Source organism: Osmerus eperlanus, chromosome 2 (genome assembly GCF_963692335.1).
Source record: "Osmerus eperlanus chromosome 2, fOsmEpe2.1, whole genome shotgun sequence".
Lineage (NCBI taxonomy): Eukaryota > Metazoa > Chordata > Actinopteri > Osmeriformes > Osmeridae > Osmerus > Osmerus eperlanus.
In genome coordinates, this window is record NC_085019.1 from 1,327,574 (window position 1) to 1,343,634 (window position 16,061).

At 39.2% G+C, this 16,061-nt stretch overlaps 2 protein-coding genes across 2 annotated transcripts; both read right to left on the reverse strand.

Moving 5' to 3' along the window:
* Positions 1-9,963: 9,963 nt before the first annotated feature.
* Positions 9,964-12,063, reverse strand: LOC134037434 (interferon a3-like). The gene is made up of 6 exons (XM_062482704.1): positions 11,596-12,063; positions 11,413-11,500; positions 11,064-11,141; positions 10,788-10,937; positions 10,489-10,566; positions 9,964-10,291 (listed from the first exon to the last, which is right to left on the reverse strand). Exons 2-6 carry the CDS (start codon positions 11,494-11,496, stop codon positions 10,193-10,195), a joined length of 489 nt encoding a protein of 162 aa, XP_062338688.1. The 5' UTR covers positions 11,497-11,500; positions 11,596-12,063; the 3' UTR covers positions 9,964-10,192.
* A 2,041-nt stretch (positions 12,064-14,104) lies between these two features.
* LOC134034097 (interferon a3-like) lies at positions 14,105-15,298 on the reverse strand. The gene is made up of 5 exons (XM_062478449.1): positions 15,149-15,298; positions 14,922-15,017; positions 14,564-14,716; positions 14,292-14,378; positions 14,105-14,200 (listed from the first exon to the last, which is right to left on the reverse strand). Exons 1-5 carry the CDS (start codon positions 15,296-15,298, stop codon positions 14,105-14,107), a joined length of 582 nt encoding a protein of 193 aa, XP_062334433.1.
* Between the last annotated feature and the right edge of the window lie 763 nt (positions 15,299-16,061).

Consider the following 16,061-nt stretch of genomic DNA (forward strand, 5'->3'; position numbering starts at 1 on the left):
GGTTATAATAAAAAATATTATAATAAACTTCTCACGGTAAACTGAATGCATCCCATTTCTGCTCTCAACAATACATCAGTTTGACTTACCACATACTCCCTCATTAGGTGCGCTGGGTCCTCATGGAGGTAGATGCAGAGTCCCTTGATGATGCACTCCCTTGCAAACTCAATGTCATTGTTCTGGAAAGAGAGTCTTTTCATTGGTCTTTCCCCCCCTCCACATCTCAAAAAGATATAATTTTACACACCAACACCACTGTAGTACAAACACTCTACATCATTTGCAAGCAAAATATCACATTACACTTTTTAAATCAGCATCGTGTTGCAATACGTATGTTTTTTTTCTGGAATAAATGTACTTGCTTGATCAATGGCTTCCCGGATGGTCTTCAGTCTATTGCCTATCATTCCTCCTCTTTTTCCAAACAGCTTCAAAAGCCCAAAGGTGTGTATGTCAAGCTGAGACAGGAATCTTGATTGGAGAGGCATTGTTGTAATACGCTTAAACTCTGCATTTATCTGAAAGCACACAGTCAAAGATTTATAATAACCTATATTCAACAGCTACAATACATGACGTGCGTGTGTGTTTGAGTGTAGACTGGCTTCCAGGCTAGCAGTTCCTGAGCAATACACCTGCTGAACATGCCATGTAAAAAACTCCCATACCTCACATACGTCGAAGAACGCTGGCCATCTTGCCCTGATGGTCTCTACCATGGGTTCATTTGAAACCACTTCTTGTCTCCTATATGCAAATGTTCTGTCCATTTTCACCTTTACTAGCTCCCTGTTGTTCCTTCTCTTAACATCAGAGAGAAGTTCTTCTCTGAGCTTTTCCAAGCTCGTCTCAGATTCCCCAACTGGAAAGGGGGGGCAGTAGTTTACTTCAGACCGCCGAGGTTTCTTTATGGCAGCAGCAGGACTTAACTTTCCTTCTGGCTTGTGCTTCAGGGAATTTATCATCACTTCAGTGCAACCTAGTTTTCTCAACTGAGTGCGGTATATGGCAAGTTTATTCCCCAAACTAGCCTTCCATCCGGCACAACCTGTTACAGAACCTTTTTCAGTCAAGCAAGGATGCTTTGATACAAGGGCCTTCGCAACCATGTTCAACTCGTGGCCAGAGCAATAAAGTTTGGACTTTACAATTTCTTGCACCAAGGCTTCTAGAATGTTGGACTTTAGTCTAGGATCTGGAATAAGAAGTTTGCCGTTCTCTTTGTAAGCAGTATTGCCCCTGTCAAGTTTGAACTCGGAATCATATGAGAACTGTGGCACATGGAAACTGGCAGGCCAAGCTGATCTTGTCAAGTGTAGTGACTCGGGGGAAGACAGAATATCCGTATCAAGAGACCGATGAGATGAAGATGATTCACTGGCAGGTGAAGCTGGAGGCAGAACTGAAGGAGAACTGAAGGGGGTTGCAGCAGCACATTGGGAATCTGAAGATGAACTCTCAATCCGGATTACTTTAATTGTCCCTCTATCCTGGAGTTCATCTATCGATGTGAGGTTCATGAACTCATTGCCGAATAGTGAATCCATGAATTGAAGTCTGAAGGCACAATTAAGCTCACACTGTCTCTTTACTTCCTCAACCATTTCCTGAACAGATCCAGGGAAGCCATCTTGAAACTTCAGTCTTCGGCAGTCATTGTCTTCTAAAATAACCCTCATCACTGTGGAGGCAGACATTTTGCAAATTCTTAATCTGTGAAACAAAAATGCCAGATTTAATGATTACTCAGTGTGCAAATTATAATGTAACAGAGTGAGACAGGCAATTGTGCAGTGTAAATTATAAACAGAGGGGAAAAATATACCAATTGTAGGGCTGTAAGAATAAATTTAGGGATTATAATGTAATTTGAATATTAATGTTGAAATTGCCAGTTGAATGTGTGTATATATATATATACGAGAAACGAGAATGTGTGTGTGTTGGCAAACACACATTCTCGTTTAATAATCTCAAATAATAAAGGCATACAAATTCGAATGGGATTATAGAGAAAGATTGACAGCCCTAAACAATGGACAAGCTGTTTAAATGTGATACCCAACACAATCAGTGTTTCCCCTACCATTATATTAGGGGGGCGCCCTGCCCCCCCTGGAAGATCAAGTAAAAAATAAATATTAATATTTTATATATAGCACCCGATCACAAAATAAGTAATTTCAGGTTACCTTTCCTATAAAACAGGTGTATAGCTTGCTCTTTTATTAAACAAACTAAATGGCCTTATGTTATTTATCTTATTTACACGAAGGCATGTCATTTCTGTCTCTACATGGTCGCCACCTTTTATTTCATTTTATGTCATCAACCAACCTTTTATGAGGATATGTCTTTTTAAGGTTACCATGCGGCTTGTTCCAACTCGGTAATCACTCAATGGATAACCATCCGTCAGTTCATCAAGTGCCAGAAGTTTAAGTTCTTTTGTGGGTGACGGGTTTAGTGCAAAGGCTCTATAGTGGTCACTGTACCACCCACACAGCACATTCACAAAAAGGAACAACTTGTCATTGATGACACACATTTGAAAGATTTCTGCAAACTCCGGTAATCCATATGCTGACCCATGAGCAACAACCATACCCTTACAGTACTGTATTCCAAAACATGATGCCTTCTTGGCAAGATGCACTTCAAATGTGTCAGGGTACTTCTGCCTAATAGCCTGAGCCATTTCATCTTTCACCACATCTATTGGGACTGTGGATACATTAGAAACCTCTAGGTCAGATTTACCATACGACGGAGAGTTTAGATGGAAAGCAATCATCAGCTGATGTTTTGAAGCCAAGGTCAAAGGTATGTTCCTGAAACAGCTGGTATGTTTAACAATCTGCTTGAAAAAACTGTGCTTGGCCTCAAAGCGCATTGTCCAATGTACGACAAGAGGACCAAAAGCACGGATCATGAGAGGGTAGTGCTCTAAATAGTGGTGCTTTGGTAGAAGTCTGATATCAGGAAACTGCTCTTGATACCTTTGCCTATGTTCAATAATCTTACTTTCAAGGTAGGAAATGGATTCATCAGTATGTACTGGCGCAACAACAAGTTCAACAATCTCTTTCAAATCCATGAGCACAAGCCATGCTGGCTCATTTTCTGGTATAAGTGGTCCTATCAAAAATGAAAGCAACCTCAATAAGGTCCAGTTCTCATGAGCATTGCCGCCTATGGTTTTACGACTTACAAAACTTATTGGTACTACATGTGGTTTGTTAGTCTTATCTGTCCATTTATAGGGAAAAGACAATATGATCTTGTTAAGGTCATCTAATTTGAAAAAACCCTTTGAAATAAGTAATGCAAGGCAGTGAGAAAGCTCGGTTGGCACGATTCCTTCAAAAAGATCATGAGCAAGATCAGGGGGATAGCCGCTGACAACATTAAAGTAAAGGAGATGTTCAGTTAAAACACACTCTCGTTTAACCCCAAAGCAATTTTTGTTAGTCTCCTGTGATGACTTTACATGGCATTCATGAAGCTGTTTAGTTCTTGGGTTGAAAACACCAGATGCAACACAATGGGATTGGACATCACAACTCTTTCCTGTGCAATACCGGCAATAGTAGTCTCCGGAAAAACTTTCAACAAATCCAGCCATGCTGTGAGCTCCCAGGTTGTCTGCAGCCACAGTCTGCACTGTACCTTTAAGAGATTTGCCTAATAGTGGGATATATACACCATCCTCTAGAGTTTTAATGTCTTGTAAAAGAGGCTGTAATACTTTTGTATAACCATACTTTTTTACATGATCACTTTTTGCTAGCAACGCCAAGTAAATCGATGACAAAGATGAGTGGGAACCAGGTGGGAGGTTACCAAGTATCCAATAAACTGCACAAAGCTTGTGTTTCTTTCTAGACGTGCCTAGAGGGTTACATGTCTCAAAATCGTCCACATAAAGGCCTAGTGATATTCTTAACTCGTCGTTGTTTAAGAAACTGTTCTCTTGAAAATGGGAACCATCTTGGGGGGCCTTATATTCATAAAACTGATCATGTTGAATCTGCTGCTGTCCCCTATGATTTTGCAAGACCTTATCAAGTATATGTTGCTGACTTAGAATTTGCTGCAGAGACTTCAATATTGGTACATACTGAAATGTGTGATTCTCTTTTGCGTCCAAGACATACGTAGCTGGTTCCACAACTCTAAATATTTTCTTATAATATTGTCTGCGTTGATACGAATTACTCAATGGGCCACCCTTTTGTAAAGCTTTATGCACTGGGGTAGCTGAGCAAACTGCCGTGGCAATTTCTGTTATAAGCGATTGGTCTATTTGGATGTTGTTGCTTTGAAATATGTCACTAACAATACTACTAGACAAAGGGATAGTAGGAGAGCTAATCAAGTGGTGGAGCTCTTGTAAAAACTCATCAATGGCTGTTCCTGGTACATGGACCAAATATTCTAGTTTTAATAAAGCAGCTGCAAGTTGTTGCTCAATTAAACCAGCGAGTTCCCTGGGCTGTGCATTAACATCCGAGCATACGCATGAAACCTCATCACTATCATCTTCCTCTCTGTCAGACAATGGTGCATCTGTTGGAGGTGCTAGTCTAGTGGTTCTCACTATACTTGGTTTGAAGTCAGTTAGTGTATGTGGTGTATGGTGACGACTTCTATGACTTTTAAAAGTGCCATAAATATTGGTTTTAAAATCGCAACCTAAAAACATGCAGGAAACACTCTCATTCCTCTTAAGATGTGTGGTAATATGACTAAAGTAGTCTCTTTCTGTTGCTAAATCCTTACATGCACATAAGTGACAACAAAATACAGAAAGCGCTGTTGGTTTCTGAGAAACTTGTGTGGAATGCACTCTATTATGGTGAACAATTAAAGCATTCCATGTTTTAAATGAGCATGGGCAGGTCAAATATGTACAGGGATAGCGAGAGGTGCGTCCAAAATGAACATGTTTTAGTTTATAATGATTCAGAAGTTCAGACCTACTTGAAACAGAAGTTGAACACGCCTTACACTTCCACATTCACTGCACAAAGAGAGAGATAAAAAAAAAAAAGGAATTTGAATTGAATATTTACACTACATAAAATAGAAAATAGTCTTGTGAAGAATAGCCTACTCACCACTACTATAAAGCCTTTGGCAGACCCTCAAACCACAAACGGAAACAGTAACAAATTAGGATCTGTGAAAATATTAGGCTACATTAAATACACTTCTAGGAGTCTGAATTCGTCGTACAATGATTAGAAACGAAACTTATTGCGATAAACTGACCACATATTGGGAATCTACACGGTTACTTCCTCGCCTGGAAACATTTTACTTTAAAAAGTAAAATATTACCAATAATATTCACAAAAAATACCAAATAATATTATAACCAATATTATTACCGAAATATTGTACTAGTGGAAAAGGAATGCACCACCCGTGGGCTAATTACCCCATGAAGCTAAGCCAAGGAGATTATTGCTAGCTAGCTATGCAATATTTGCATCTAGCCCCATGTGTAGCTAGCACTCACTCTACAAACACTTCAGTATATATTAGGGGTGTAACGATACACTCAGCTCACGATACAATATGTATGACGATACTGGGTGTACAATACAATACGTATCACGATATTTTGATTTTTGTTTAAAATTAAATTATTTATTTCCAAAACATTTAACATTTTCAATAACTTTCTTTGTTGTACATACAATTTAGTTAACTCAGTTCAAGCGATTTCTGTGAATGCACGCATGACGCAGAGTAGGTCGCGTGCTGGTATCTCAACCAATAGGATCAAACGGACGTCATATTGTAAAAATATTGCCATAACTCTATGATACATATTGTACCATTTTTGTATTGGGATATATTGTTCCACGATATATTGTTACACCCTTAGTCCATATGTAAGCACATGACCAGTTAGCGAATGTTAACAAGCTGACAGCGTGTACAATAAGGTGCTTGAATGATTGCTTTAGATAGTACTTACTGGCGATTTGAATGCTTGGACAGCCCAGCTGTCAGTATGACCTCTTCAGTGACACTACATGCAATTGCAACTGAAAAGCTTCAGAGAATTGGCGCGCAAGAGAAAGTGTTAAACCTATACATTGAATATTTACACTACATAAAATAGAAAAGTCTTGTACTCACCACTACTATAGAGCCTTTGCCAGACCCTCAAACGGACACAGTAACAAATTAGGATCTGTGAAAATATTAGGCTACATTAAATACACGTCTAGGAGTCCGAATTCGTCTTAGCATAATTGGAAGCTAAGTTCATTGCGATAAACTGACCACATATTGGGAATCTACACGGTTACTTCCCCGCCTGCAAACATTTAACTCTCTGAGGTTATATATTAACAGTAATATATACAAAAAATACCAAATAATAATATTATAACAAAATTACAACAGGTTTTTTTAACTGCCCATGAAAAAAGATAAGCACAGGCGAAATATTGTACTAACGCTAGTCGAAAAAGAATGCACCACACGTGGGCTAATTACCCCATGAAGCCTAGCCAAGGACATTATTGCTAGCTAGCTAGCTATGCAATATTTGCAGCTAGCCCCTCGTGTAGCTAGCACTCACTATACAAACGCTTCAGTCCACATGTATAAAACTGACCAGCTAGCGAACGTTAACAAGCTGACAGCGTGTAAAAAGCGGTCCTCGTATATTTGTGTGTTAGCTAGGTTAGTACTAACTGGCGATTTCAATGCGGGGACAGCCCAGCTATCAGTAAGACAATGTTTCACATTAAAAACGTTCTCACTTACCGCAGAGATGTATCTTTGAATTTTTTTTCTGTTTCTATGAAATCCGATCTTCTCTTCAGTGACACAGCATGAAAATGAAATTCCAACTGAAAATCTTCAGAGAATTGGCGCGTTTCTAAGCGCATGCGCAGGCACGTACCTGACGTGAGTGGGGGAGGGACAGACACTACCCAAACCTAACTAAATTAAGTTCTCTCAACATGATATAGATATACAGATTACACAAGTTCCGAGATTATAGTAATACTACTAGATTTAAACATGTTTGGAAGAGAAACTTTAACAAATCATGTAGTATATATTAAATTAATATGTATAGTTTGAACAGACCGCCAATTCCCTTTCTTTCAGTGTATAACGCTGATACAGAATTCATTTGAAATTAATGTTTCAAGGTAAACAATGCAATTCATAAGAAAAGAAAGCACGAATTTGTAATCCATATATGTATGCTATTTGCTATATAGGCTATTTGAATGTTGTGACTTGAATTTGCAGAGAAGTAGCCGAACGCTTAACGAATCTTGGCACTCTAGCACGATCATTTTGAGTTTCATAATGAGTTCATAGTAGGCTATACCTTATTCAGAAATTACTTCGCAATCAACGACTGAAGCAAAGCAGCGTAAATGTGTCCCAGCTGAAACGTTGACACGATTTGAGAACATTTGGCGCTTGATTCGATGAGGGGACGAAATAGCTTGGGAGAATATAACGTTTTATCAGCAGCATTGTAGTGTGTTAGTCATTACATTCAGTTAGTATTGCTTTCATGCATCCCAAATATAGATGTCATAATCAGAATCAGAATTTGGTTTATTCGCCATGTAGTAGGTTTACACAAACACGGAATTTAGTGTGGCAAGAAGATGCAAACAATAAACATATGGCCTACGGATCTTAAATTAAAAGTAAAAAAGTACAATAGTCTAACTAATTCTAAGTATTAAACAATCTTAAACATTTCAGTCACAGGCTTGACCAGAGGTAGGCTACAGTGTGTGTATATGTATATTTAGTTGTACTGATTTATTACTTAGTTTGCAGAAATGATTTGTAATACGCTTGGTGTGTGATATGTGTTGGTTGCCGTGGAGTTGTATATTAGTGTCACCTTTTTATTTAACCGTTGACTTGTGCCTGCTGTATCACCGAAGGGATCATTACCAATAAAATAAGGGACCAATTGGTGTGGAGTCGGGGCGGGCTACCCGGCCAATTCGACTTACATAATTGGACCGATGGCTGGACGAAAGAGAAGTCGAGGGAAGAACGCGGCTGTCAGAGGAGAGTATACGCAAGCGATCGGGTGACAAGAGTATCACGGGCGAAGAGATCCTACTAAACGGGTTGCTAACGTGTTCTGTCCTAAAAAACGATTCCTAAGGATTACGAAGGGGGAACTGCAGACGGTGGCTAACAGCCTATACCCGGACGACTGTGTGGGCAAGAACGATCGCCCAGGACAAGTAAGGTGCAGGAGATTGCCAGGCAAACCGCACAGACACTGGATGGTCCCGCGAGGGCGTGTCCCATTGCCGTCTCCCTTGGAGGCTTTAATACTTTTTAGAAATACATGTATTAACTTTTTATATATTAAAATGCGATATTTTATAGTAATTGTGTTTCCATCTGATTTCCTTTGGTTGTGCACATGCACGCTGTTCCTCCCTCTCAGAACGAACCGCAAATCAAGTTCCTAGACTTAAAAACTAGGTGGCGTAGTCGGCACAGCACTACACGCCAGACACATACAGTTGGCCTATAGGCTACATTTTATAGAGTGCTACAGAGGGTTTTCAATAATTTCATGAAATTGTACACATTCCTAGCCTATGCCCATCCCTACATGCGTCGCAGTAAGGACAAGCACATTCTAAATTATAGCTTTAAAAGAATATTGGCCACCTGTATAGTTCGGGGCCAAACAATAACATCGGGGCCTAAAGCCACGTTGCAGAAGTTTAGTAAAGTTCCTCTAGATCCACTTTTCAAACAGACACTCTCTTTTTAAACAGCATTCCCTCCCTGCTAGGTTGAGTATGTTATTCGGGTAAACCCCCAAGGTTTTACACTGGTATAGAACATGATCTGTGCGCCAGATTAGCCTATCACAAATCAAACCTGTATACTAGCCTATACCACACATTCATAACAAAACACACATTTACCATATTATACCTGTAGCCTATAGCGTCCTAGACATTTAGGTGATAAGTTGATTTAAAATTCTGCATCATTTAAATGCATCAAGATGTATCCTCCACAATCATATTCATAACATTGAAATACAAAAGGTTGGATGCTGTTGACAATGCAGGATTTAGTGATCTAGAAATGGACGAATGTGCAACTAGGCTCGGCCTACTCCTCATTTTTCGTTGATTCCATATGGATCTAAAATACCTGCCACCGATGTTTACATTTATTCATTTAGCAGACGCTTTTATCCAAAGCGATGTTGAAACGTAGTAGCCTATCAAGGTTCCCTGGGCAGAGAGAGAGAGATAGAGTGAGAGAGAGAACGGGAGACAGAGACCAAATAGTCCAATTTGACGTCGTCTGCACCAGGCAGAGATTTATTTGTAACGTTTTTCGTTGAAGAAATAAAACAGACAGCTTTCTCGTGTGTTCTCATTCCACAATACACTATAGGCACGGCATAGAGGCATACTGTAGCCTAGCCTAATTAGCCAGCTTCGCCATGATAAAAAAAAAACTTTAATCCCAATTTGTATGACACTGATAACGTTTTGAATAGTTGATAGGATGTGAATGGAATAGCGTTAATTCTCAGCCTGTTTTTGTTAGCAAATAGTGAAAACTTGACACGGTTTCTTTGATAAAACTGAGTAGAACGAAAACTGGCTATTGCTTTAGTTGATGTCAGTCAGATCTCTATTGTACTTTGTTTACCAAATTAACCGTAATAGGCCTACTGAATAGCCTAACCTCATGGTTTTCCTCCCTTTACACATTCCACCCCCGGCTCCCAACTTTCAAGACAAATTTACCCCCTTGTTTTTGTGTCCTCGTGTAGGCTATTGGCCACAGTGAATGTGCCCATTGGAAGAGTTCTAGGCTATATCCTGTCCCGGTTACGGAATCACAAAAAAAGAATAACATACTAGGCTATACTGAACTTGATTTTGACAAATAAAAAGTGGGTAATGTATAAAAACAGCTTTATTTTATTTTTTTCACATTTTGTTCGGTAAAAAGGTAGCACATTTTAAATAGTAATAAAATAAATATAAACAGCTTTCATTTTTTTCTTCACATTTTGTTCAGTAAAAAGGTAGCACATTTTAAATAATAAAATAAATAGTACATATTATAATATTATAATATAAATAGATAAATAAATAAAATAAATAAGAGGGGTTGCTGGGGGTGTCTAGATCCTATTTCTGAGTAGAGCAGCGATAATGTCCAGCCTCAGCAGGTGACTTTTGGTCTCTTTCCTGATGAGCTCCCACGCATTCGCACTGTATTTCTGAAACATATAAAAGCGAGATGAGAACACTGGATTTTGGAAGTGACAAAACTGTACCGGATACAGTGTGTAATTTCACAAGCAAGAGGATTGTATAAACAAGGTATCACCACCATTAACCTGTAATTTCAATTTATGAATAAGTTACATATCAGTCATTATAAGTCCATTTAAACTGTATAAGTTGCTAAACTCACCATCTTTCGCAGGACTTTCCTGTTCAGTTTCCTGAAGTAGCGTTTCAGATTCATATCCGGTCTCACCTGCGGTGGAACCTGCAAATAACACATGCACGTCAATTGAAATTGAAATATAGTAAGTAGGCTAGGCTAATTAAACACATCTAATTGCTAATTAGATGTAAACTATGACAATAATTATTGTAAACTAAACTAGCCAATTTAACTAACCAAACACACATGATTTAATGGAGTAAAGCAAGAGTCAATACAACCTAGGATGAATAAATAAATACATTAATCCAAGTGGAACTTACACATGATTTGAGGTTATAGAATTGCCGATGAATGAGGTTGAGAAAGTCGTCCAGCTTCTTGCTGTCCCATTTGACAGCCTGCATATTCCCATTGAACAGCTCCGTGATCTGATATATGCTCTCATTAAGGAACCGGACTTGGTCCTTCGGCTGCAAGTATAAGAAAGCAGAGAGATACAAGGGTTAGACAATACAAATACAAAAATACAAAATAAACGCAGCTACGTTGTCAGCAGACTGCATATTGATTAAATCGATAATCGAAAATAGTTTTACCTCAGCAAAGTATATCATCTTTTTGTACTGAGACTCGGGGAACGGAACCGGTGAGGCGTCCTCAGTGTAGTCTCCTCCCTGAATAGAACACACAGTAACAGAACGTTCAATCTCACGCGCCAATGTTTTTAACAATTCTTTACTCTGAACGCAGGCATCCAAAACCCGCATCATGCACGTTGGCTCATGACAGAGCCCGTGAACCACACTATGCCTACGTTCAATAGGCTACATTACGCATAGCTATATGCAAATGTCCTAGTAATCTCAGAGAGACCCGCAAATACCTGTATTTTAAGACGGTTATGTTGGTTAAACTGATGTAAACAAAACAACGCCGGTAACTCACCATCTCCTGAAGCATTTTGAGCGACTCCGCGCTCAGAAGTCTGTAGCTGTACCGGAGCCAATCACAGCACTGGGAATCTTGCATTATGCTGCAGAACAGGAGAATAACAAACGTACACCGTTGAAAGTACATTTTGTATGGTCTTTGTCTGGGTTATGCAGCTGAATGATTGCATGGCTGTACCTGTGTTCTCCAGTTTATGTAGCCACTAGCCAGGCAGAGATCGGGAAAGGGAAAACATGAAATCCCCTCTTGCAGAATTGGTAGGCGTAGACTTTCACTTTCCAGACTTCCCTAGCAGCGTTTGACTAGCCCTACATGCACTACATTCTTCTTCTAAACTAACAAAATACTCACAGTTTGTGGGTTGCAAAATTACAAACAGCGATGACTGATTATGCTATAGCCTAGGTTTTGCATTGTTCTAAATATTTCGCTTAGGCTTGCCTATTTAGGCTATCAGAAAACGAGTTGAAAGACTTCAGCGCACTTATTGCCACTACAAATAACATGCATGAAAGTCTATCTTTGAACAAAATAAACTCTACCTTCCAAATTAGTATAATATATAATCGAATTATCAGGGTTTGAATTCAAATTAATCCGAAAACTTGCCCCGCTGCTTTCGGTTGAGTCCGCTAGTCTTGCAGAAGAAAAGTGAATGGCGACTTGAAAACCCAAACGTTTTCACTTTCATCTCAGAGATGACGCAACTGTGACGGGTCACAAGAGTTCCCTCTGTCTCTGTGTTTGTTTGTGTGTGTGTGTGTGTGTGTGTTTATGTTTATGTGGTTGTGCATACAGCTGTCTGACCATTCTTTTGTATATTATTTTCCTCTTCAATAAAGACGAAGAAAGCAGCCAGCTTTACTGCCTTAGTGAATCTCCTCCAGTTCTTTACTAGTATTTAATCAAATGTGAGGTCCGTGGCTTGAAAATAGTTTAGTTCTGATCTTAGATTAAAACATGTTGGGGTGTTTTATAGAGGCGGAGGTTTCATACATATTCCACCCACATTTACACAAAACGTAAAATCGGTCCCTTCTACTTTGTAAATTAGGCCTACATTTAATGTGTATCAGTTATTATAAAAGCTCTCCAACCCACATTTGAAAACTAACCTGTCCCTAGTTTTATATAATCTAGGCTATATTCCAAAGACATTCGGTTTTTCCAAAAATGTATTCACCATTAAATGTATTCACCATTAAAGTTATGTGCTGTATTGGTGTAAACAGCCCGGCATGAGCAGGGTTCGAATTGTGGGGGGGCTTGGGGGGGCTTGACCCCCCTCATTAAGACTTGGACCCCCCAAAAGAGGTAAGAACAACAGGTCGGGGGGTCGATACACACCGTGGAGAAGAAGTTGATTTGTCATTGTATAATTCACTCTCTACCATGTGAGTCACACCCTATATTACAGTTTTTTTCAAATGCTTACACACATTTTTTTTACTTGTCCTCTTTTTTTCAAAACTTAAGACACAAATCCAAGAACTGCAAAAACAAAATGCTAAATGCCTCGCTTCTCTTGCAAAATTAACATTTACATTTAGTCATTTAGCAGACGCTCTTATCCAGAGCGACTTACAGTAAGTACAGGGACATTCCCCCGAGGCAAGTAGGGTGAAGTGCCTTGCCCAAGGACACAACGTCAGTTGGCATGACCGGGAATCGAACTGATTTGTAAACATTTGTCTCATGTTGCAAACACTTTTGCCATTATATTACATTTTTGGATATATCATATATACACAGTATGTGTGTGTGTGTGTGCATTAGTAACTGTAGCATACAGTAATATATACTATTTTCTACAATATTGTCAGAATGTCTTCTTACAGTCACTGTACTGTTGCACAGTATGATACAGTAATCCACCAGACTGTGACCAATCATGCAGTGCACTGCAGTCAATGGATGCATGGGTGCTAAAATATATGTTTGTGTATAGTATACCGTGTGTTGTGCTGAAACAGCTATTATGTGTACATTAGAACATGTGTACATTACAGTGTTACATACCTGTTATCATGGTTGTGTTTCAAAAAGGAAATCAAGATGCTTCCTGTTAGAATTTTGTGTGTTACGTGGAGAATTGTGTGATGTGTTTTGCAAAAAGTGTGTTGCAAGGTGTGGTTCTGGTGTTTGAGTGTCAGGTTTCAGAAATTGTGTGAAAAGTAAGGAATTTGTGTGTAAGCATTTGAAAAAAACTGTAAGCACATCAGGTCCAAGCTTATGGTGGAATGTAAAGGGTTCCTGTCTGGAATCTTATAGCTTTCTTATTAAGAGTTATTTTCAGGGGCTGAAATTAAAGATTGGTCTATTTATTCACGCCAAATCGTTGTCATCTTTAGGTTAAAATTCATTTATTGACAGAGAGATTTAGAAAATACAGACGTAAAGCAATTCAATATGCATGATAATAAATAATTGTCACATTTACATTACATTTACATTTATGCATTTAGCAGACGCTTTTATCCAAAGCGACTTCAAAGAGAGAGTTTAACAAAAGTGCATAGGTCACTGATCATAACACTGTTAAAACATAAATAACACAAACATAAACACAAAATAAATAATAATAATAAGATAAGAGCCTAATAAATAATATAAATAAATTAGTTCAAATCAAACACACATATGCCACGCACGCACGCACACGCACGCACACACACACACATTGACTTCAGGCTTTAAAGATTCTTGCTGCCAGCACGTCTAGTCTCAGCAAATGCGCGAGCACCACTCTTCTGACTTCCTCCCACGCGCTTGCGCTGTAACCCTGCAAGAATCAAAGGGCACGTTTAAGTTAATTACTCACTATATTAAGCTTAATCAAGTCATTAGTTAGACCTATATTCTAGACTATATACCTGATTTTTCAAAGATTTCTTCATCAATCTGAAATGCAGTTTCATCTTTTTGTTGACAGCATTTGATGTCGGTCTCATCGCCTTTAACTGAAGTGAGAGAAAGTCATTAGGTCGATAATTTAATCGTGGATTCAGAACATTCATGCCACATTCATGTCCTGCGTGTCATTTAAAGAGAGAGAGAGGCAGAGAGAGAGAGAGAGAGAGAGAGAGAGAGAGAGAGAGAGAGAGAGAGAGAGAGAGAGAGAGAGAGAGAGAGAGAGAGCACTTACACATTGATGGACCTGAGTGTTCTGGCGGAAAAGGTAGTTCATTAACTCGTCCACGTCTCTCTGGGCCCAACGCGTGGCGTTGCTGCTGCCGCTGCTGAACAGCCTTTCTATGCCATTAAGCGCGTGCCAGATGAACACCAACTTATCCTCGGCCTGCAGGAGAGCGCGTGCAAGAGTTAACAAACATGCGTCGCCAGGACAAGTACCAGGTGTGACATTACATTTATTATAAATGAATAGGCCTATCATTCATTTAATCAATCAACTTAATGTTGATTGAAATTGAAATCATTATTTTCACATCTCTGATTGCCGTCCCAGGCTAAGCTTAGCAGCATGGATAACCTTGTCTTCTTACCTTCAGATGAAGGGCTTGGTTGTGTTGCTTTGAAAGGAAATTTGGCAGTCCGTCCCCGGAGAATCCTGACGATCTGTCCCCCTCGACCCTTCTACCCTGAACCCACAAAACCGTTGAAGAGGATCAGTAAGGATCTCTAAACATTTCTTGTAGCCCATTTCCCATGAAGAGGATGATGAAAGCGATGCTGTTGAACATGAGTGTATAGCGTTTGTACCGTAACTCACCATGTGTTGCAGCATCGAGATGGTCTTATTGTTGAAGACTTGGAACATACTTCTGGAACCCTTCTGCCTTTCCATCCACGTGCATCCTGTGCCGACATTCCAAAGGCACAGTGTCAGGGTCACGAGCGTCCACAGGTTGGTTGATCTCATTGCGCTGCGTTATAACTAGCGGCAAACTATGAATGAAGGTAAATTAAGTCTATGTCCTCTGCAGTCAATACTAATGGTATGAACACGGTGTGAGCGTCTTGACTGATTTTTTCCCCAGACAATTTGTACCATTCCTATGTCCGTTTGTCGCTTTAATAGGCCTACTTGCAAAGCGAAACTCTAAGGGGAATCCCCATTCCACCTCTATAGAGCCATTTAAATCAAATCAAATGTAGGCTGTTTTTTATTGCCCTTTTGACAAGAAATGTCACAGAGGGCTGCACATACGCATAGAACTGCCCCTCAACCAACCTCAACCCTCAAGGAAGACAAGGAAAACCGCCACAAAAAACTCATTAGAGGAGAAAAGATGGAAGAAACCATTCGATGTCCCGACCACATGTGTAGCCTATACCTCCCAACAATAACTTTGACTTTGCAATAACAATGTTATGATATATTCACAGAGTAATATTTTAATTTGACTGTGGCTGATCCAAACAACTACACAATATCAATGAAAAAAAAAATCCTAAATTGCATTACGGATGTATGGGGCTAGAATATTTTGACCATAGGCCTAGGGCCGTAATCATAATATATATTATATATATTATAATATTAAAATCTGGTCAAAATGTACCCCCAACATATTGATAGAAAAATATAAATAAAATATAAATGTGCTACGCTACGACAGGCAACCACGCACGCTGTCCGAAATTATCATGTAATCATATTTATAAACGTAAAAAGTTTTGAA